The sequence below is a fragment of the Cydia amplana genome, chromosome 1 (genome assembly GCF_948474715.1).
Source record: "Cydia amplana chromosome 1, ilCydAmpl1.1, whole genome shotgun sequence".
NCBI classification, from domain to species: domain Eukaryota; kingdom Metazoa; phylum Arthropoda; class Insecta; order Lepidoptera; family Tortricidae; genus Cydia; species Cydia amplana.
This window is the reverse complement of record NC_086069.1, coordinates 21,135,891-21,161,409: the sequence shown is the minus strand read 5'-3', so window position 1 is coordinate 21,161,409 and position 25,519 is coordinate 21,135,891. Positions and strand designations below refer to the sequence as shown.

Below are 25,519 nucleotides of genomic sequence, written 5' to 3'. Positions count from 1 at the left end.
CTTATGATCCCAATGGGAGAAAATAAGTGCCAATTTTTTTTATATATTTTTCGATTCTTCCATTCCGTTACCTTCATACCAAGTCTGAAAAATGGTAACGGTATGGAAATAAAAATCTTGGTACCCTTTTTTCTCCAATTAAGATCGAAAGTGCTCGTCATTCTGAGTAGAAATAACATAAAAATTTAAATTAAAAAAGTGTACTAATAAATTTAAATAGAGTACCTAGCCCAAAAACTGCTGATGGAGACCTGTATTCGTTACCACATACAATGATTTTTTTTCTGTTTAATATGATCTCTTGTTTAGTTATATTAGGGAGATTTAAACTTAATAATTTTAAAGCTAAATGCAAATAATATACTTAGAATGGCATTGTAACGTCCGATTATCTTTCGTATCTGTTAAAACATATTTCAAGGACATGTAGCTACACTTACTTTAGTACATAACTGAGTATTTTTGTACTACTTTGTAAATATATGTTTAATTAGTTAGGAATTATATTTTAACTGCAAATAGATATTTTCCGTTAACGTAACATACAGTACTGACTGCATGTTTTTAGAGGAATACCTACTCAATTTTGTCAATAAGAGAATTTTTTTATTACCATGAATACTTTAGTCTGTCAAACGATATTCATATCCTTTGATGGTCACTGTATTAGGTTATTACCGTAATTAAATACACATATCTTGTAAAACGGAATCATTCGTCCGCTCTAACACCCAGCTGCAAAACTGCATGGCCACGTTATGTATGAATTCTATTCATAATGTATCCATGCAATTTTGCAGCTCGCTGTACCTACATCTTTTAATTGATTAATTTTCGCACCACACCTCTTGTAATAGCTTAAACTTAAACTAACTACTAATTTGATTTGATCGGCTTTGGCTGTTTAGAGCATCCTTAACTATGATCGATTTACCTACATATCACTCACGTACTACCTATTGAGTGTCAGTTGTGTACCTAAATGTACATACTACTATCATGAATTACGAATACACGTCAAAACATCATTGCTGTCATTGGCAACATTTGAACTGTCTAGTTTTCAGTGCAATAGAAGCAAAGCAACTAAATTTATCTTTAAATACAACCCCACCCAACTGTTGTTCGATTTTATGAGCCAATTTTAACCGTAAAAAGTATTTTTCTCACTTTTCGTACCACAATTACGTTAAGTGCAGAAGTTTCTCGAAATACCGTTGTATTCCAGTAAACCTTAGTACTGAAGGGAAATAAATGCTAAATGGAATCGGCTGTTTTCTTTTTCTTGTTAGGTTTTATTCATTGATGGTAGAGTTTAAAGAAAATACTACCTATTACCATTTATTAGAAAAACATCTTTGATTTCAGCTTTGTGCTAAATATCTATTGCTTCATATTACTAATTTCTAATGTTGTTAGCATACTGGGTTAGTTAGTTAACCAAGTTCAAGTTTGAAATAACAATTCCACGAAAAGACCCATTTCTATGAGACTAATTCGAAATAAAATGTCAATGTAACATCAGAATGATGTCAGTTAGTTATCGTGCGTCTCACTCGAGCGTCAACACATGTACGGACTAAGTATGAGCGAAATACCCGATAACTTTATGACATCATTCAGATCGTTCAAATTGTCCTGTACGCATAAAAACATCAGCATGTCTGTTCTTACAATATCGTAACGATTGACAGGGACATTTCAAGACATAATATTAAGTTATCATAGGACAAAGACATTTCAAGCCTGAACCTGAGAATAATCCTTCAACATTCGCTGAAATTTTCATGTGCACGTTTCTTCGTTTTTACGGCATGGAAAATTAAACTAGCGTTCGCTGCTATGATATTTTTCCCTTTTCGACTGGCGCGTTCAAGCGAGCATATTTTCAGTTACTTATTTAGCAAATTCTTGCTGAACTATGCTATCGGAGCGTTCAGTGTTAACTTTTTATAGATAAACACTAGATGGTATCGATTTTAATAAGTTACTTTAGCATAATAAGTGCTTATTTTAGCACTTTCCCGATTACATTCTGCGGTCGGCTGTCTAATCTTTAGGTTTAGCGTGGGTACACTAGGTACTATTTCGGCTGTCCTCTGACCTTTTGATCAGACTCCAATAGCAGCACAAAACTTTATTTTATATCTTGGTTTTTTTTACATCATCATTATTTAACATAAACATCAACAATCTCGCTATCATAAGTAGTCACCTACTCTTTAAAATTCATCACAACATTCACATACTAACACGTCAGTATAACAATAGCGAAACAATCATGGCAACATACGCTAATGAAATTTATACCCCGTAAACCCTCGTGGTTGTTTTATAAAGTGCAATAATCATAAAACCGCACGAGTCTGTCCCCCTGTTACAGATGCTTTTCATTCCGTGAATTGGTCTGCCATAAAGATACGTTTTTGGGGCTTGTAAATATTCAGGTGTTTCATGTTTTTAAATTTAAATGAACTTTCAATAGGAACTTGTAACTAAAAATGACAGCCAACTGAAATGAAAATTTAATAAGTTTGACGTACAAATCGTTCTTAAATAAATTTAATAAGTGGATCAAGCGCGCAATACGTGATATGCATCATGTGACAAAATACAACTGTCAACTATTAGGTGTAACAGTTTGTTTCTTAAATTGCTTGTTTATTAGATCCATAAATTCGCTTATTATTTATATCAAATTAATATCCCAAAATTAATTTCAAAAACTAATTCAATGGAGTTCCCAAACTGAACTTAATAAAGAAGCTTCTCTTACAAATTGGTTAGACTAAAATGATGATAGGCGACTTACGTTAATTCATAAATTAATTAAAGTTGGCCGGGCTTCTGGAGACAAAGTTGGTTGTCATTGCGAATGATAAGCAGGGTTCATTAGGATTCACCCCATTGACTCGTCTGACCCGCTACGTAGAGTACAGGGTGAAAACAGTACGATAATCCAACGATAAAATAGTTTCTCTTTGTAAAACATTAAATATTTTTAGAAATTTGTGTTTTACAAGTTGATTTTGTTGTGAGGATATAAAATAAAATATTAGTTATTTCAAAGAGATTGATTTAAAATGTAATTTAGGTCTAGAATATTTCTCGCAATTGCCCTTGATTCCCGAAAATTTCAAATATCTTACATACCTCGATAACTCAACCCTGGCCTCAAATAAGGCAAAATGGTCATTTTTTAAATCTTTGACACAACAAAAAGAAGTTCCCTTCCTTTCAGAGCCTAAAAATCGAAAATTTGAAGAATAGAGACAGTAATTAAACTAATTAACGATTATTTTTGCTTTTTACCTCTATAACTTCTAAATCACAGACACAGGGGTTTTATTATTTTAACTTTAATTAGATAAATCCTTGAATAAACTGTTCGTACTGTTTTAAATCCGTTTTCTATACCTCGCTTGGGCTAACGAGTGGGTCACTCCAGATTTGTCTACGTAACTCAGATGATAATCTGCGTAAACTCGGCGAAGGGGTTCAGGAAATTTTAGAGTGCCCGTTCTTAATCAATATTACTCACGGGCGTTTAGTACCTTTTGCCTCGGTTTGGAACATCTTGAAAAATAAGAGCAAAAGATAGCATTTAATTAATTACTTAAATGGTACTAGATACTCAGCTAACGAGATTTTTAACACTAAGTTACAAGATATATTGATATAAATAGTTACCGTACTCACAAACGAATGTACATATTATAGTTTACCTACCTATCCAATAAACAATAATCGACAGAATTATTTCGAAACTCGGGCAGCTTTCTGAAATAAATAGTAGTTAAAAGTCAAACAAACAAGACAAATAAGAGTAAGAAACAAGAACATGAATAAACAAACAATTACAACCATATTTTTAACTGTAAAAGTTTTAAATTTATTCACTGCTTAGCGAACATGTTTAATTACGGCAACAATAAAAGGTAGGTCATAAATTTTTAACGTCTTCGCAAAACGGGAGTTTCATTTAGTCCTTTTGCGACTACATTATGAAACACTACAGCGACGAAATGTATAAAAGGAAAGTTTTTGGACGATATGAAAAATTTACTCAAGTTATAAACCTAACGAGCCAGACGCTAAACAGTTAAAACTATATTAATTAAAAACAGTTTCATTTCAATCATTACGTATGTAGGTACACTAGAAATACTTAGTAATGATCTAATGATATAAAGTACTTACTTAAAACTACTTGTGTTTGGTCCGCAACCAGTTTTTATTATATGTATAGGTAGGTACCTGTATCAACTAGCTAGAAAATTAACCCCACTACATAGTTAGGTATATAAAATTGATGAAATTTGGATATCTTCGATAAAATCATTTCTTGGCTTTTAATGGTTATTTAAGTAAATTTGGTTCAACTTTAAAATGTTAAAAATATGACTTTAAATATCAGTGAAATACGGTGAGAATACTTCTGGTAGTTTACAATCGTAATTTTATAAGCATAAAGCAAGTAACGTAACGACAGTAAAATTTATTAATTAGAGTAAATTTCGAAGGGATTTATGTAGGTACCTTCTATTGTTTTACTACTCGACTTAACGATCTCCAATTAAAGTTGGCAATTACTTAGTTAACAATAGCAGAATACGTATGTCGTAAAACGAGAGGCTTTACGCCACGTGCTATGGACATAAATCTGGGAAATATAATCACCGTAAATGGATTTGTATGAATCAAACATATACATAATATATGACTTACATTACAGTGGAACCTCGATAGCACGAATCTGAAGGTAAATGCCATAAAGTTCGTTTTAACGAGTTTTGGTCTTATGGAGGATAGCGACTTTGAGAGGTCAGAGGTTCTTACTATAGGTTTTAGTTCGTCTTAAATAGGTTTCGAATACGGAGCTAAAACACAAATTTATTTTACAAAATCGGATAAAGTACAGCTTTATTGTTTTATTCGAGTTACAGAAGTCTAAAAAGATATACGTGGTTAAACAGTAAATCTGTTATTTTATTTGAATTATAGAGGTCAAATTTAATTTTTCAACTTATTTGAGGTAAAAATTGTACTGGATAACCATGAAGAGAATCGTTGGTTACGTACTTGGTCTTAATGATGTAAAATATTTCGAGTTATGGAGGTTTTAGACTTTGAAGACTTCCCTAGAATATAATGTTATTTCATGTTAACGAGGATTTCGCCTTACCGAGGTTCGAGTTAACGATTTTCCTCTGTATTATTAATTAATTATATCATATTAAAATCATTACAAGGAAACTGAAGTACCTCACTTTCAATTTTCGGCAGAAGGATCATAATTTGTATCTTAAATTGGTTATTGTAATATTCCAGCCAATATTAAATTACACTAACTCTAGTGGCCGTGACAAGTGAATTTAACTTTTGAAGAACAATGAGTGTTAAAACTGTCAACTCTTAAAAATGGCGTCGTTTAGTCATCAAGAAACACAGTCCAGCCCTGCCAAGGAATTACCAAGGTAAGCCTTCTTTGATCTTTATATATACGTAAATATGTTTAAATATTTTTATACTTTGTTACTTAAACCTTGTAAGGGGTTTAAACTGTATAATGTTGTTGACTGTACAAGTAGCACATATTTAAGTGTTTATTTTCACACGTAAACATTTATTAATTCACATATAAATAGTGATATATCCAGAAACGAGCCAGATATCATATTCGTTGCTGAAGATAATGAACCTCCTCTGCTGTGAGAATTTTTATTAATTGAAAAAAAAACTTAGTTTATGTTTAAATAGCTACGAAGTAATTACTTACGTACAGAAAAAAAGTTTCATAAGAATGATATAACGCAGTAAACTTTATTTCATATAATGAGAGAACGTCCTATGAAATCAAAGTATCAGTCTACAAAATGAGAAGAAATAACAACGAAGTCGACTACAAAGGATATAATAACTTCTCGTCAAACAACAAACAGAGCAGCGTGATAAGTAAACGAATTGCTGCGTAAATAAACATTTTAAAACGTAACGGGCAAAAACAAACGCGTACGATCTCTTCACAGTCATCGTATTGATTTTACATCCGCCTGCGGACCAAAATGGATCGCCCCTACCACCGGTCGCAGCTCTAGACGAACTCGAAAGCAAGTCCAAAGCGATATCAAAAAAAATGTTTTTGGTAAGTATGACAAATGTGCTTTTTTGATCTACTATAGACATCGCTAATGTAGCACGGATGCTTTATCCCTTTATTATTTTATTATTTACGTGAGTCAGTTGCGCAAGTCATACGACCGGAAGTGTTGACGGCTGTCAAGGAATAACTTATACCTGTACCTATGCACGGTTTTCGGATTTTAATTGCAATAGTGATATATGTGATAATTGATAATAATACATTTCAAAGTGCAAAACATAGCATATTTTTTCCCGTAGTTCCTAAAATGTGTGCTTTCCACGCAAATTGTTTTCTCACAATCATCGACGTCATTCATGACCATTAATTTTAAAACAAACCTCGTAGTAAGATATTCAAATTGTACAAACATTCAATGTCCGATACGCGCCCAATTGCTTCATACACCGACGTCGATAAAAGAGGTTTTGTTTCAGTTGCCGTAAACGCTTTCCGCGTTCAACAACTTGCCGCTATTGTGAGCGGCCCGTTTAAAAATCATCGGGATTTCCAATTAAGTCGGATAAAGCCTTTTAGTTTCATTGAAACAGAGATGATCCCTATAGTGTGTGTTGACAAAATTATTTTTTATGATTTAATAAAATTTATTATGATTTCATAGTTTTTACTATGATATGGGACGAAAAAAAATGAAACTAAAATGAAATATTTAGAAGAAGGGTTAAGATACAAAGCCTTTCAGTTAAGACTCTTATTATTCCTGGACCGAATGTATTTCTTCCTAGGACTTGGAGCATCTATTAGGTACAAATAAATTACCTTTGTTATTTTTCTACATTGGAAGTAAGTAACAATTAATGCACGGAGCGCTATATAATAAAAGAGTGGATTGATAGATAACGATATAATATATGTGAAGGGTCCACGGAAAGAACATGTCTAGTCACACCAGTGCATTGATATAGTATAAAGAACTGGATACCCAATCAGCCGCCAAAAATGGCCCCACAAAAGTGATGTCAAAACAGATCATGCATTACTTTTTCGTTTAGTCTTGTTTGAAACTCCCAAATGTGAAGTTGTCAACAATTACGAAATGTGCCGTTAAAATATGTAAAAATAACAATGATAAAACAAGGAAAAAGGATGGAATGTATTTCTTTCGGTTAGTTCTTTGGATAGCATTACATAATTTATGTAATCTGGTGGTAATTTTATGGTTTTGAATAAATTAATTTGTTAGTACCAAAGAAGGGATGTTAAGGAACAAAAATCTAATGAGTCGATGTGAGGTCAATATTTTTTTATATTTTTATATGGAATTCATAAGAAATAATATTATGTTTAAATTCAAGATTTCCAAGAAAACCTATGCGACGTGCAAAGTGGACTGCTATTTAATTATAGCAAGAGATAGGGGTGATGCAGTTTTAAACAAGGCAAAACGGCACTTGTGTGTTCGGCCCATTTCCCTGTTTCCGACATATACACCACCAATAAGGGCTTATATCGACTAACTGTAAATGCTAAACCTGTCGGAACACAGTGACAACCACAGGTTTTTTTTTATAAAGTATAGGTAGACTTTATAAAAAAAATCCAATCAGTATCTAAATGTCCCCGTGCACCCGCGCTATGAGTAAATGTAGATCTTAAATACACAGTTATTTAATAAGTAGAATTTATTTCAAGGAAATTAGTATTTAAAGACGTATACTTACCAATTAAAAATTTGATTTGTTTGAATTTGAACTACGAATTAATTTTATTTGAGCTCCCGATTAAATTAAATTTGTTTTATTTATTACTTCAATTGGTTTTCCTGTACAGTAATACATATTAAAGTGTACCAAAGTGACTCCATTCGTTCATTATTCTCGTTTGACGTTGTTTGACGTAAATACGTTACGTTTAGTGCCATCGGACTAAATTTTTTAACAGTGTTGGTACTTATGTTTGCAAATTTGACACTTAATGCTTACGACATTAAGCTCTTTTCCGTACGAAACATTTATCTTGACTCAAAATTTACGTAAGCGTTTTTATCATCAATGCAAATGGTGCGAAACATCATTGGGATCCACATTTCTTGACGTTTTTGTTCTGCTTTGTGTGTCTATTTCTTTTATATTAAGTCAGTGCACCAGTGACATTTTGAGTAATCGTGGTTTTAAAATTTGGAACAATGTCAAAACGTATGGTAATTCCGTGACCAGGTAGTATTTAACTAAAAATAAAAATAATTAATTAAAAAGTAAAAAACACGACTGCAGTTTAAAATGGAACTGAAAAGCTAAAAATAATTTTAGTTATGTTAGTTACTCAACTTAATGAATGTAGATTAGAATATAAGTGTTCAGTCAGGGTCATAAACAGCAAATGCAAAAGTTTAGGCTCATTTAGGATCGTCACTGTACCTGTATATTTTATTTCAATTGCAGTCGGGGACCTTGATGTATTAAAATTTTCCCATTTAAAAGGTCCCCGACTGCAATCAAAATAAAATATACAGGTACAGTGACGATCCTAAATGAGCCTAAACTTTTGCATTTGCTGTTTATGACCCTGACTGAACACTTATATTCTAATCTACATTCATTAAGTTGAGTAACTAACATAACTAAAATTATTTTTAGCTTTTCAGTTCCATTTTAAACTGCAGTCGTGTTTTTTACTTTTTAATTAATTATTTTTATTTTATACATTTTAGTGATCATACAAACTAACTATATTTTTATGATTTAATTTAAGGCAATGTAGTTCCTTCAAGGAGATTTCATCATGCTGATTTTTGATATGTTACTATGAAACGTGCTTGAAAACCTAAATAGGTCGGACCCAAAAACCTGACGTATTGAAAAGTGCTAGAGCTCTATCTCTGCAACTACATATTTCCTATAATATCTTTAATACGTAAAATAATTATAATACCGATATTTAGATAATAATATATGTACATGGTAGCCATTACTCAGAATTGCATTTACCTAATGCTGATACAGATGACGCTGATTTATTCGGATCTAAAGTAACACTCGTGGAGTTTACGTGATATCATCAGTTAATCAACGGATTTGAGCGAAAAATGTGGCATCTGATAGATATTACTGCGTTTTAGGTTAATAGTACCAGCATAAAATATGTGGACTTATAGCGAGCTGTAAAAGTTCCTTCGACCCTTTGTGGAACTCCGTCTTCGGCCTTTATCATTTAGATACTTGTAATATATTTCTGTGTTTGAAGAACTAGTAACTTAGTAAGCATGGACGCGAGCTTGCGTGGAAACGATCCTCTCTCGGTCGCTTCGGGCCGTCGGCCCCTATTTGGAGCTTTGGCCTTCGCCTTCACTATTAAGAAACTTGGGGAAGTTCCAAAAAGCACGCACCTGCTTTACGCTCCGGGTCTTCGGCTCTACGCGGAACTCGGCCTTCGTAATTAAGATGCTTGGGAAAGTTGGAAGCACGCATCAATCCTGGCTCCGGGCCTTCAGCCCGACTCGGAGCTCGGCCTTCGGCCTTTGCAATTAAGAAACTTGGGGTAGTTCCAAAGAGCACGCACCTGGCTCAAGTTCCGGGCCTTACGGCCCCATTACGCGGAGCTCGTCCTTCGAAATTAAGATGCTTGGGGAAGTTGGAAGCGCGCACCGAGCGTGGCTAAGGGCCTTCGGCCCTACGCGGAGCTCGGCCTTCGGCCTTCGCAATTAAGAAACTTGAGGAAGATACAAAAAGCACGCACCTGGCTTACGCTCTGGGCCTTACGGCCCTACGCGGAGCTCGGCCTTCGGCCTTCGCAATTAAGAAACTTGAGGAAGATACAAAAAGCACGCACCTGGCTTACGCTCTGGGCCTTACGGCCCTACGCGGAGCTCGGCCTTCGGCCTTCGCAATTAAGAAACTTGGGGATCTTACAAAAAGCACGCACCTGGCTTACGCTCCGGGCCTTACGTTACGGCCCTACACGGAGCTCGGCCTTCGGTTAAGATGCTTGGGGAAGTTGGAAGCGCGCACCGAGCCTGGTGCGCGCAATTAAGAAACTTGGAGAAGATATAAAAAGCACGCACCTGCCTTACGCTCCAGTCCTTCGGCCCTGCGAGGAGCTCGGCTTTCGGCCTTTGCAATTAGAATACTTGGGGATGTTGTATAAAGTGCGCACCGGGTCTGTCTTACGCCCCGGGCCTTCGTGTAGGGTATGCAGCTCGGCCTTTGGCCTTTGAGGAAATGTAGATTTTTACAAAAAAAAATAGGTTATTAATGACACTTTCACACTCTTTTCTGTCAAAGTCGGTGCAGAGTTAGCTTAGACGGACTCTACAATCGTATCGATTAATAAATATAAGTTATATGTACACAGTTCGATTCCATTAGCGCAATTTGGATTTATTTGGCTGCTTTTAAAACATGTGTTAAAAACTTTAAGTAGTATAATGAAATATGTATTATATTATGTTTTTTTTTTATGATCGGCGGTGAAAACCTTCCTTTTATTATCCGATTCAATAATAATAAATGGTTTAATGGGATTTGCTTTTCTTAACATATTTTGAAAGTTCTTAAATTGTATTATGTGATCTAAAGCAAATATGCACTACAAAACGTGTGAGATTTGCGGTTTAAAGGCCGGTCTTGTTGTTGGTTGGTGGTCAAAAACGAACATTTATGGCTAAATTTCCATTGGATGAAGATAGGTAAGTTCAAAAATCTATTTGTTTTTCTACATAAAACACATAACATGCGTTTTATAAATTAAAATAAATTCTGGAATAAAATAATATCATTGTAAAAGTTAGTGCGGTAAGTACCCAGATAATATCGATATTTTTTCTGAACAGCTCTTAGGTCCATGTTATTGAAAAATGTTTTGGTTTCCCTTGCCATGGGTATATATAAATAGAAAGAGACGAGCAAAAACACTACTTGACTTTTAATAATCCGAGTATAATATCTTTCTATTAATATCGAAAAAAATTGCTCCTGTCCAGGTGTAAAAGATGGGTTCAAGTGACGGGTAATGAAGATTTAGCCTATGTGCCTATTGAAAATCAAGCAACCGTGACTGACCAACTGCTGAGGCGACTAAGCCTCTTATTAATCAGAAACGAATGCCGAATTAAAAATAGATCTTTCGCGGAATTAGAAGACCCCTTAGTAGACACTGTAAAAAAAGGTCAACAACAGGGTATATCAAATTAGTAAATATTATTTTAAAAGATCTAATAGAATTAATTAATTTAAAAGAAAACTGTTGTTATCATTTATTACAATCATACTTTTTGTAACTTCTAAGAAAAAAAATTGTAGTTACGAAAAGTACTTATTGCGAAAGTTTAATAATTAGTCTAAAAGCAACGCATTTTTTTTTCAAATTATCGATATCGATAAAAATATCTAACAGTGTGTGAAGCACATCCCTTTTTGTTGCTCATGTTGGCAGCAGTGCCGTCCACATCTGCTGTCATCGAGCTGTCATAATTTCTGTCCTATTGGTACAGGATTCTAGCATACGCTTCATACTACTCAGAATTTCAGGTGGCTAGTATGGAAGTCCCGTCTCTTAAAACGTAGTGATTATATTCTCTTTGATCGCTGATTTTTTTTCTATAGATGGTCAACCAAACCTTGTCAGTAGAAAAAGGCGCGAAATTCAAATTTTCTATGGGACGATATCCCTTCGCGCCTACATTTTTCAAATTTGCCGCCTTTTTCCTCTGACAAGATCTGGTTGACCAAGTATATTTAAAATGCGAAACTACAAATAGGTTATATCGTTTGTCAAAGCACTGTCTCATTTCAAACATAGACAGAGAGAGTCATACTATCTTTGTCTTACACTAGTACTAGCACCCAAAAGAAAAGGATGAGTATAGTTTATATTGTTCTTATTTAATGACAAATTGGTTTGAGCAACTATACTTACAAGAATGCACTTCGTTTTTCGGGTAAAATCGGACGTAATCGCGTAATAGAAAATGACAGCGTCGTACTAATTTAGTTGCAATCCAACACTCAAACTATACAGGATGGTATATACCACAACGTTCAAATTTTTTTTTAGTTTCCTCATATCGTGGGCTATTAGGCGATTCTCAGAGATGACGTTTGGTGCCTGACTTCGGTGCCGAATTTTATTTTTTACTTCTTTGATACACAACTTTATTTCCTAAAATCTAGCCTTAATATAAAAAAATATTGGTAGTAGCCCACGTAGTGATAAAATAAAATAAAATGTTGGACATCGAGGTTTGTACCACCCTGTATAGAGTAGTTAATAGAGTCAGACCGAGAAAAGTCTGCAGCGATTTTGATAGCCCACGCAGTGCAAGCGTCATTTTAAACGTCAAACTTCTATGAATTTATGACGGGTAAATCGAGCGCGAAAATGACAAGTCTGTGATATAGCTGGTCAACCAAATCTTATCAGTAAAAAAAGGCGTGAAATTCAAATTTTCTATGGAACGATATCTCTTCGCGCCTACATTTTTCAAATTTGCCGCCTTTTTCTACTGTCAAGATCTGGTTGACCAAGTATAACACTTGCACTGCGTGGGCTATCAAAATCGCTGCAGACTTTACGAGTAGCAAGGACCTAGGACCGCCTTAGATTGCGATGGACAGTCTTTGCATCAGGAACAATCCCGAGCGGGGGTCAAGGCCCCTTTCAAACAGGCGAGGTTCCCGGCTCCAGGAGCATCCCGAAGTCTCGACACCGAGGGAGACGAATAAATACCCGCTCAGCGCCGAGTATTTATCTTTTTAGGGTTTCAGGAAAAACGGGACCCTATTACTAAGACTCCGCTGTCCGTCGGTCTGTCTGTCTATTTAGATGATGTATTTATATTTCTGTTGCCAACAACAAATAATAAGTACTAACAACAAAATAAAATAAATATTTAAGTGGAGCTCCCATACAACAAACGTGATTTTGTTGCCGTTTTTTGCGTACCTAATGGTACGGAACCCTTCGTGCGAGAGTCCGACTCGCACTTGGCCGGTTTTTAAGAGACGCCGCATGCTCAGCAGCCGCTCCTGCCGACCGCATTGTACGACTAAGATGCGGGGCGGCAAAAGTACTGACGCACGTGGCTTCCCACAGTAAGCACTTACCTCTTTCCCGCGGCACCAGGGTCTAGCCGTCAGGCCTTATGCCGTCCGATCGGCTAAAGCCTGGCGGCTCAAGCATACATGGGATATTAGGTAACTCTGACACTAAGGTTCTCCTAACGATGTCATTAAGAACATGGTGCCGTGGGAACCTCCCAGCGCAACGGCAGCAGCTCAAGACATGGTGGCCGTTGCTCCCCACAGTGGAACCGTAGATGCATTGGTGGGGTTGGCATACCCATGGCAACCTATTAGGCGGAGAGCAACGGCCAAATGCATCGAGCAGCAGAGCAGTCTTAGTAAGGTGGCTAAGTTTGGGAAGGGCCTACAATTTAGTTGATTTTGACAGATGGTTTGACGTATAAAATTCACCGTATTTGAGGTTAATAAGGTCTACTGTCCTTAAAATTTTGTATGAATTTACAAGCAAATATGAGCCTTCGTTAATTAAGTATTGCAGCCGGTTCTACCTTAATTCGATAATGTAGCTTATTTCAAAGACTATAAACTCTAAGTACTTAGAAATAAAGCTTCAAAAGCTTTAACCTTGGATAACTTTTAACTATCAACGTCACATGTGGATAAGTGGTGATAGGATGTCATTAATTAAAATACGCTTTAAGTCAACTTGTTTAGAATTGATTTTTCAAAAGCTCAAACCACGGATGATTTTTATCAGTCAATGGCAAAAGTAGATAAGTGGTGGAATGTGATTAAGTAATCTATTCTTTAAAATAGGCCTTAAGTCATCGAGATTAAAATTGATTTTTCAAAAGCTCAAATCATGTCACGCTATCATTAGTCACTTGTACTTTATCCTCGCGTCTTTTTACCAAATTTAATCACTTATCAGGTATTTCACATATCACGCAATAAATGATTAATGATTTGGTGACAAAGCATCATAGCCCTCCTGGTATTTGTTTAACATGTAAACATATTAGACATGCGCCTGTCGGTGTCATTATATCAATGATAACAATATAAATAATATTTCATAATTTTTATAAGCTGTCATTTCATATCACAATAACGTACAATGTAATACAAAACATGACTTGACGATACAAATAATGTAATGTTTAACCCGGACAATATGATTAAAGTTAATATATGTATAGGTACTTACTTATATAAATATAGTACGTAGTGCTCACTTGCGTAATGTGATATATAAATGAAAATATTTTGGTAATACGTATAAATATTTCAATAAAAACATTAATTAGGAAATGGCTCAATATTAGTATTCCCGGGCGGCTTATGTTAGGCGAAATTAAGGAATTCCTCGCATTGCGGCTTTTCTGTTAGGTACGCGTGCAATGTAATTTTATTTCTTTTTATTATGAAATGCCAGAGTTATTATAAAAACTAAGCATAACATATAACTCTTAGTTTGTGTTTTAAAAGCGCATAGCAAGGCTGTCACGGCAAACTGTAACCTTATTACATGTATCGAGTCCCGGAGGAATGTCTCGCAACGTATTCTCGCTGCTTAGTTTAAGCGTGTCAGTACGCTGTCTAGGCCGTATGTTCCTATTTGTTACTAGAAGCAGACGTGACTTTGGAAAACTAGTGTAACTGTTAACTCAAGTGTAATCGGAGAACTCAGTGCACTGGCTTTCTTGAGCTTTCGACTTGAGCTCGCGACTTGAATAACACTTAGGACACTTTGGTAACTAAAGTTTAGAAATATCTCTAGAGACTGTCATGATTTAAAACGACGCAACTATCTTGAGATATCCTGAACTCATATCGACAATGTCAATAGTTTCCTTAAATGCGTTTTACTTTGTGTCATGTATTTCCAGTTCCAGCTCCAACTTTTAAGTTTAATTTTTGTATACGAAAATACCCTAAAGCCTTTACACAATTAATATTTAAATAACAATTCGTTTATTTGCCTCTTAATTAGATGTTTATTCTAGAAGAAAATTAAATTCTTTACACATACTTAGCTGATATCTTCCCAAATATCTGGATAGGCCTTAACAATCATGTAACGTAACGGAGTCAATAATATGGGCCGTGAAAGGGCGGGTGTTAATAGACGCGCAGTTGATCCCGGAACCCAATCCAAATTCCGGAAACTCATTGCGATTCCCTCCGCAGTCTGTCTTCCGGGGCTGAAATATACAATTTTAAAGGTTTTTCCCGGGAAAGAGACATTTGCATAGGTGTGGAGCCTTTGTCGGTCTGTTTAGATTAACGTCACATTTTTGGGTTACATTGGGTCGCGTTGTGGAATATTAATATTGTTGTGAAGAATGAATTTCGTTTGTTTTAATTTTAATAATAACATGAGTCAACTTAACAACGGCCTGTATTGCGATCAAATGCTACAATTTAATGTAATAAAATAATGGTAAAAACCACAAGTATCAGGCCAATTCGATTGTGCACCTGACATCAAACCGGTATTTGAATGATATTGGAATCATATTAGTTAGCTGTCATTTGCGCGTTCAACTCTGACTTTGTCCGTTCATGTATTAGTGCGAGCGAGACGGTCACACGAATGACAACTGATACGATTCCAATATCATTAAAATATCGGTTTGATGTCAGGTGCACGTTCAAATTGGGCTGTGAGTAAGTGAATCTGTTATATGCTCAGGATCAAAATCGTGTCAACTTCCAACACCTTTTTTAAAATCTGACTAAACTAGTAAGCTTCTTGACTTCTACTATACTAACTTCTCGTCAAACACAATAAACCTTCCTCTTAGACCTTAACTTTACCCTCTTACAGCTTACACCTCATATTTCACCCCCGCCGATAATCGCCCCATAACTTATGGCTGAAATGCACCTCGGCAAATATTAAAAGTACGTAGGATAATGCCCCTGCGATTTTTAAATAAATTTATAGCATGGAAAATCTTGTAATCGTGAGTTATACTCGTGAATTTTGTTTGACTTATAGGTTTTTACATGTACGTATTTGAAAAATATTAACAATAGAAATTAGTCGCGAAAAAAAGTAATAAGTAAACAATTATGTATTATTACTTGATGCCAATTATATTAAGAGTACCCTAACTAGAAAAAAGTATTTCTCTTAATATTCACACGAAAACGGTACGTAACTCTATCGTACGTAATCTATTTATGTAAGTACGAGTATATGTTTTCTGTCAAAAATTAACTGGATGCGTGTAAATAAAAATTTAATAATATAATTGTGAATATTAGAAAATATCCATCACTTTGCTTTTAATTTATTCAATAGTATAGTTCAACCAGCATTTCTATATTTGATAAAGTTCAATTACTAAGCCATAATGGACCGCCATCGAACACCCAGCTCATCCCAATGATTCCCTATTGATCCTTTTTACCGGTAAATTTAATTGTAAACCATAGAGGTTTACCGCAGACCGACAATTTGTCCCCATTCTCAATTACGTCGCTTGTTTAAATTATTTAAATTTGTCGCTACAGCAAACAGCATAGTTTATTAATTAACTCTACACATGTGGTTAATGTGATGTTATGTGTTGTCGCTTATGCGTAAAATGTGACGAAAATAGCGTGTATGTCAAAATATAAATCAAAGATCTATTTTTATGTTAACGGTTAAAGTAATTGGTTGTTTAGTCCCCTCTGGACTGAAATAGGTACGTATTTTTGGACTATATATATTATTACTTTCTAAAAAATATTTAAGTGCATATTGTGTCTAAAGTTTATGTAACTTATTTATGAAATAGCATTGTTCACATTACAATTTATATGAAAGAATCGATTATTTGTCAATAATCAACCAATCATATATCAATCAATCTCTTGGTATCTGGATGTAGTGCAGTCGAATATACCAATTCGTAGTTCTAAAAATACGATAATGAATATGGACCAGCCATAATAAGCAAGTGTGATAAATATATTACCAATTTCTACGAAATGCCTGTATTTTTGAAAGTGCGTTATTAACTTTAAGAAGAAAATCTCCGTGGTAAACGAGGTCGATTATCAAATGATTGTTGCACCGTCTGATGGCCGCGTTAGGGTTTCGTTCTGCCGGCGCGTCTGGCTCAGTGGGCCGCGCCCGCAGTATCCGCATTCGAACAGCCCGCTTTTCCGCACCAACGAACTACTTTAAGATACAATTATTAATACGGATATTTGCAATGACACAATATATACATATATACCAAAATATCAAATAAAGTCGCGGCCTGACTAAACTGGTAAACGGTCACTGTAGCCTAAGTACCTAAGAAACACGCGAGGATTATCACGAGTGCGTTGCCAGCCATTTATGAATATATAGATACAAATAGACAGGACACCCACTAGCAACATAATACACACTTGTATTTTCAAATTTATACATTAAATATCTTCGAGAATTTAATAAAACATTTGTTTTCCTTTTATCACACAGCTTTATTTATAGCAATCTCTGTTTTAAATATATCCGTACTTCTACCTTTCTTTCGAGCGTACTGTGAAAACCAAACGATAATGAATTAAAAACAAAAGCTTGGTTTCTGAGCCACTGGCGGTTCACAAAGGATTGTTCTCTCTTATTTCATATTGTATTTTCTCTGTGTAGTTTCAGGGCGTATAAACATTAATAAAGTTCAATAAAAACGAGAAATAAACAAACGTTATCAGTGTACTATTCCAGTACGTACGAGTATAAAGCAGAAACGGACAACAATTAAGAGATACAGTAATGTATTTCTACCCTCATCTGTTATCTTATTTTAATATAGACTACGCTTGATAATGTACACAGAGGTACATAAAGAAATTGTGTCCTACATGAATCGGGTACCAAGTGGAGGAAATACAAGTTCCTAGTCTTTGTTTGGATCAAATAACGTATCAGGTCAGAACTTCATAAAACAGATCTCCTACTAAAAATTTCTCAGTCTAAAGAATAATCACTGTATTCCTCAAAAAATCGAATAATAATAGTAATCGCTCTAGTTTCGATCCATTATAATTTAATTTTGTCAATTTTCTTGTGTCAGTAATAATCGGCGTCTGGAGAGGGAAAAATTACCTTTTATTAAAATCAAAGTTTACATTATTATTAGGTAACATTACCAAAAATTTATAAATAACATATTGTCTACTGTAAATTTTCTATTACCTACCTATCTTACAAGTATGGTGAGGATATCTTCCAATAAATTATTACTTAGGTATACACAAATTTACAATATGCCTGCTCTACTTTACCGATCTCTGCTCTGCTTTGGCGATCTTAAAGCCCCTGGAAGCCTTAAGATCGCCTAAGTAATTGGGAAGTTTTAGAAATAGTAAACGCACGCGTGTTTACTCCAGGTCTTGGGTTCGATTCCGGTCACGTCCGACCATTCGTTCCAACGTATCGCCGAGGCAGAACACCTGCGTTTAGGTAGCACCATTAGTTCGGCTTATTTGGGGTTAGCTTTGTTTTTGTTTTCGATATTGATTTTTTATGGTAAGTATATTGTTTTCTTCGTTTTAACTACCAGATTTTGTAGTAATAAATAATTTTAGTGATTTGCAAATTACAAAATTGCCTTATTGAAAAATTAATCGTAAAATCCTAATATTTTACAGGATTGTACCAATAAATAGTTTGATAGCACGCTCTACTACTAGGAATTAAAATTGAAGATGGAAACGTTTGGGACATTGTCAACTGAAGGTTAATTGATGTTTCTTCGAGCAAGGACTATTTTTCCGTGTTTGGTTGACTTTTCAATTAGGTTTTTTTAAGGTTTCATTTGATTAAAATAAATTCTGTCTTGGAAAGTAATTATAAAGTTAATAATAGACCCTCATATAAATTCTCTCTTATACATTCGATTATAAGTACCTATAATTGTAATGATCATGGACGTTACTGTTAAATAAAAGAGCAGTATCTTGTCAGTTGAACCACGTACGAAACTTAACCATTGTTCTAAAATAAACAAACAATCGAATAAAAAGAACAGTAATCACACAAACCCTTATAATCTTCAGTTTCGAAAGGGATTACGTCCTGGGATCGTTACCTTACGTCGAAACGTGATCCAATCTCTCCTATGATTGATACGACGTTGGCTCTGGACAGATGCAATTTTTTACGTCTGTTTCGGATACAACTTTTTTTCGTCTCTGTTTTGACAGTCTCTTTTCCGAGTGAAATGATTTATGCTTCTTGCCTGGGCGGGGCTTTCCAGGTATTTTGAGGGCTCCACGTTGTCTGGCAGTGGTAATTGTGATGGATCTATTTCGAGTTATATTGATGTTTTAGAAGTATTTGATCTATATTGGCTAAAATAGTAGGTATCCGAGCATAAGATAAGGTATATCCCAAAGTTCGTAACCAGCTTAAATGAAATATTACAAACTTAGAATGAAAAATAAAATATATTTGAATTGCAAAAATGTTCTTAATGAATATGTATATTAATATTTTTTAAAGACCGGTCTGACCTAGCCTGGTACTCGTAGTAACAACCCATAACACAAGACTTCTTAAGCTTACTGTAAGGCTTAGTCAATTTGTGTAAGAAAATCCTATATGTATTTATTTATTGATAAATCAATTACAAGTCTTATGAGTTCTAAATAATAGAATAAGAATAAGAATAAGAATCTTTTATTTGCGATAAACATTACCAGGTACATCGGTGTTCATGCGATAGGTGGTAGGTTTCATGTTTAACCATAAATGGTATGCAAAATATGTACAAAACTTATAAACTATCATGCAAAACATATACCAATAATGTATCTATTTATAATATATTAATTATGAATGTTATACAAGTCAAGTCTAATTAATTAAATTTCATGTCCAAGAATTCATTTGTGCTATAGAAATTGTAGATGTTTAGCCATTGATGCAATTTTCGCTTGAATGCTATAATATTAAGGGTAACATTCCATTTCTGACCGCAGCTGCACTACTGGTACTGAACGCGTCGCTGTTACTGCCAATTTCCATAGTAAAATTAACAGTAGTGCAGCTGCGGTCAGAAATGGAATGTTACCCTTAATGTCTTCATGTCTATTATACATATTAAGACATATGAATGAGACAATGTATAAAAAATAGTTAAGTTTGAAAATAATAAAAATATATTATGATATAGGTATCAGTTTCAAATATCGACATGTAACTTTATTTTAATAAGCCTTTCACCAATAACAGTGTTGGGTACTCTTTGGAAGAAAAAATTACGACAGTGAAATCTTGTGTTGAAGCCAGCAAGTTTCCCGGCGAACATTAACATTCATGGCTACCAACATCAGCGACTACAGTCAGCCAAGTATTACCAGTGTTACAGATACGCACGCCGCCGCATTGCTGACATTACACGTACGGATTATATCCTCAATGTAGAAATAAATCCTTTTATTATCTACATTAGCACACTTTTAATTAATTCTATTCGCTAGGTGCACGACTGATGCTGCCCTCATTTTGGCGGACTTTCTACGTTTAATCTTATGGAGTAAAATTAGTTCAAGCGGCTGCCGCTAGTACTAATGGCGGACATTCCATAAGATTACCTGTGTTTGTGACGATCAGCGCCACTTCCCCCTCCACCGACTTCGCGCCTTGCCAATACTTTATTAATTTTGCAGTTAAAACTTTCGCGGAGTTTAGCACAGAATATACAAGTATTGTGGTACTTTTGTTCAATATCTAATATTCTGCTTAAAATAACTTTGTTTAAAAAAATCCTTTCATGTGCTAATTAATTAGGGCGAGCGAAGCGAGCCTTATCACTATTCGACAAACTATGCATTCTTGTGGTACACTTTACGGAAAAACTATCGCACTTAAAGGTTTGAAATTTAACATAGTAATTTAAATTCATGTCTAGATGTGTTATCAAACATAAAAATATCATTTTATAAACCTAAAAAAATAAAATAAAGGAATAACACTTTGTATTACTACTAGCGCCATCTGTTAGAAAAATTATGAATTAAAATTCGTGCTAATGTACTATGTGCTAACAACGATGAATACAAAAAAGGGTTAAAATTTTGGATTCTGACCCATCTCGCTTCGCTCGGTTTGATTCCCAATTTAGCAATTAAGTTTCTCTGAATACTGGAACACTCAATCTTGCTGTATATTCACTGCGGAGGTCAATTTACTCGTATGTTCTGTTCTGTGACGCCGATGAACTGATCATCAGTCTAGTTGTGTTAGCAAATTTAAATCGGATTGCTTGGAACTGCCAAAATTATAAATAAAAACAAGACCGATGTGATCCCATAAGTGTACCGCGAACAAAGTTTATGCGGTACACTAATAAGCATACCTATTAGGCCGTCTGTATACAAACTTCAGTGATTTAGGGCCGATGCAGACGGACTACAACCCGACTGCAACTTGTATGGAAACTGCACGCCGACTGCACGCCAATAGCAACGTCGGCGTCCAGTTCAACAAAATGACCCAGAACCCTGGCAGTTCCTAGTGGAACTCAGGTTTGGTGCAACATAGGCACACGCTGTTTTAGTACCTATATAATTCAACACGTCTTGATGAGCACTTGGGAGAGCAGTACGATAGAGCTAATGCTGAACCCTGGCTGTACCTTTTTTTTTTTAACGTGGAGTAATGCATTTAGGCATTCCGCCTAGCCCTGGAACTAGGACGGATATGTCGGACTCGTGGCCAAGGGGCTAAATACCGACTAAACCCTCCACGGTATGCCCGTCTCGCAGCAATGGTGACGGTGAACACGGGATCGCAGAGCATTCCACCGCGAACACCGCCTGCTGCCGACAGCCGAGGCTGTCCCCTCCTTGGACCCGAAGGCCCTGGAGCCGAAGCTCCCCCTCTCGAAGGTAGTATGCAGGGCGACACCACACACTGGTCCCTCATGACAACCTCCACGCCGGGAGGAGATGGAAAAACCCCGGGTTCCACCCCCTCAGGTTGCCTTAGCGATTTTTTATAGAGGTGGTCATCCTCGTGGCCACCACGCCGGCGCCGGCCAGCAGTGGCAACCCCCCCGGCCGTCATCATAAGCCCTCTGCCTAGACAGTTACGGGGACCGCAGTTTTATACAGGTCAGCGGCATTCCTGTGCCCTCACGCACCCGAAGGCGCCCGGCCCGAAGGCCCCATCCGCGACCGAAGCCGCCCGGGCCGAGGCCCCCCTCCAGCACACACTCGGGTGAACTCTCCCTCATTGAGAGGACACCCTGTGTGGAACCCCCTCAACCCCCCCACGACAGGACATTGGCAGCACCGGTAAGGAATTACTTGGAAATCAAGAGATTACTTACCGTTGCCCCCGGGGCGCACCGTCCAAGAACCCTTACCTTTCCCCCGGATCAACTGATCAAGAGGAATGAGAAGGGACTCGGCACTCTAGGAGGTTTCCTGTCCGTAGCACCCCACCCTGGCTGTACCTAGCGGAACTCAGGTTTAGTGCAACATAGACACACACTGGGTTGGACATCCGACTCGTCATGATGATCACTTGGTAGAGCAGTACCCAAGATAGCTGATGCTGAACCCTGGCAGAACCTAGTGGAGCTCGGGTTTAATACAACATATGCACACGCTGTTTTGGTCATCCGACTCGTCTTGATGAGCACTTAGGAGAGTAGTACCCAAGATAGAGCTGATGCTGAACCCTGGCTGTACCTAGTGGAACTCAGGTTTGGTGCAACATAGGCACACGCTGTTTTAGTCATTCGACACGTCTTGATGGGCATTTGGAAGAGCAGTACCCAAGATAGAGCTGATGAGCTGATGCTAAACCCTGGCTGTACCTAGTAGAACTCAGGTTTTGTGCAACATAGATACACGCTGTTTTGGACAGCCGACTCGTCAGAATGATCACTTGGGAGAGAAGTACCCAAGATAGAGCGGATTCTGAACCCTGGTTGCACCTAGTGGATCTCAGGTTTGGTGCAACATAGGCACACGCTGTTTTAGTCATCCGACACGTCTTGATGGGCATTTGGGAGAGCAGTACCCAAGATAGAGCTGATGAGCTGACGCTAAACCCTGGCTGTACCTAGTAGAACTCAGGTTTGGTGCAACATAGATACACATCCACATTTTGGACATCCGACTCGTCAGAATGAGCACTTGGGAGAGCAGTACCCAAGATAGAGCTGATGTTGAACCCTGGCAGTACCTATTGGAACTCAGGTTTGGTGCAACATAGGCAAACGCTGTTTTGGTCATCCGACTCGTTTTTTTTTTGAGCACTTGGGATATCCAAAATAGAGCTGTAGCTGAACCCTGGCAGTATTTAGTAGAACTCAGGTTTGTTGCAATATAGGCACACGATGTTTTGGTCATCTCACTCGTCTTGATGAGCACTTAGGAGAGTAGTACCCAAGATAGAGCTGATACTGTACCCTGGCAGTACCTAGTGGAGCTCGGGTTTTATACAATATAGGCACACTTTGTTTTGGTCATCCGCCTCGTCTTTTTGAGCACTTAGAGATACTCACGATAGAGCTGTAGGCTGTAGCTGAACCCTGGCAGTATTTAGTGGAACTCACGTTTGTTACAACATAGGCACACGCTGTTTTGGTCCTCTCACTCGTATTGATGATCACTTAAGAGAGCAAATTATATGTAAGTTTATGTGTGGAGCAGCATGATTACCGTCATTAGGTGTCCAGACGGGATAGTTTTACGCTCAATTGTGTGGTGTGGACGCATAAATAAATTCAAGGACATTGGCTCGCTGACCCAACATTATGTAGGAAAGCCAGTTGACTTCCTTACAAAAAGTACTGGGCGACCATGTAGGATGTAATAAGCGCTTATGAAATTGTATATTACGTGTGGATGATATTGGCAATTTGGTTTTGTCGTCTGGACACGTTTTAATGGACAAAGTAAAAGTTGTAACAGACAGGCGTACCGGAGAGCGACCGGGGTCCAATTAGTAGGTCTATTTCTTTCTTGCTCTCACTTATAGCTGCGTCCTTAACGGACTTATTACGTACCCACTCGATCGAACATGGAACAAGCCTCGGACTGGACCAAAGTTGCGGTCCGGTTGGTTTAGGTAGAAAACTCTGCGAGCCCTTACAAAGCTCTGCTTTTTGCTAGTAAAAATAAACTAAGTTGTTGTACTTACATAGTATACGTAAATTATGTTTTTTCGTAAATACCAAACGTTTCCTTGCGAATTATTAAGCTGTAAATAAAATAAAATGCCAAATCGCAATAACAATAAAGTTAAAGTGTACCTAACTGTAATGCGAGTGACTATACCGGAGCGAAATCGTTAAAATGCGCCCCAGGCACAGGCTCTGCCTATTTGCCGATTCGGCGGAGTCGGCACAAGAAAAGTGAGGTTTTACTGCAACTACGACTGCTGAAAATATATTCATAGTAGTTTCATTCAGAGAATAAAACTACATACATATGTTGAATTAACACTTAAATTTTTTTCAAGACTAATACGACGTGTGTGTAAAATAGTCAAGTTGTGTCAAATTTGTACTGTTTTATGGTTCAGTTATCACCCCGAGAAAAATTAATATAATCGATCATAAAATGTCTTACATAACTACAAATCATTACTAGGGATCCTATCAAAGATGACAATCGTCTGCAGAAAATGAAACGAAACGCTATAATTTCCATACATTATTTACGTTTATCATTGCGTTTTGTTTCTGCAAACTATTCTCATCTTGGCCAGGCCCCCAGATAGGAAAACATGGAGCACAGATACGAAATCTATAGTTTAATCTCAAATAACTAGTTGAATGAATGGAAATCGATCGGTTCCCATTCATCGAACGAGCTCTTATAAAATGTCACAACCAGATGCGACCGGAATCCTTGCGGGAAAAGATTTTAAATAGAAACATGTTTTACGGTAATCCTGCTGTCCCCAATACTTGATGAGATGTCTTGCGCAGAGCTTGGCGAAGTTTGATCGAGGTCATAAGTGCTAGAAGAGACAGTTTTATTGTACAATGTACATAAATCGCAATGTAGCACTAAACATTGTTTATTTACTAGTATAATCATTGAAATGTAAAATACTAAGCAGATATTGATGATGATAAAGTACATAGACACCTAACATATGAACTAGAATGTAAAAGGTACAGCGAGCTGCAATAGTTATTGTAAGGACACATTTTGAATTAATTCATTCATAAATTAATTATTTAAATTAGCAATAACATTTTCCGGCTTGGTGTACACTATCATTACTTAATAAGTTTTGGAGCCCTTCTTATTTAAGATTTTAAAAATGGTAAATTCATATTCAAAGTTGGAACTCGACCCAGGTACTTTTGATTTTAAATTTTTTTGGTGTTAATTTTTTGGATTGAAATATAGGTATTATATTTTGTCCTATAACGAT

General features: G+C 36.4%; 1 protein-coding gene across 4 annotated transcripts in view; it reads left to right on the top strand.

Annotated features, from left to right (window-relative positions):
• Nucleotides 1-25,519, top strand: part of LOC134650365 (kinesin-like protein CG14535) — a 317,841-nt gene that overhangs the window by 202,173 nt on the left and 90,149 nt on the right. For 2 of the 4 annotated variants that reach the window (XM_063505337.1, XM_063505331.1), the window contains exon 2: nucleotides 5,332-5,477. The exons of the other annotated variants lie outside the window; for them this stretch is intronic. In XM_063505337.1, coding sequence (XP_063361407.1) covers nucleotides 5,422-5,477 — 56 coding nt within the window. In that variant the 5' untranslated portion in view covers nucleotides 5,332-5,421. The remainder of the gene's footprint in view (nucleotides 1-5,331; nucleotides 5,478-25,519) is intronic. 4 annotated transcript variants of the gene reach the window in all.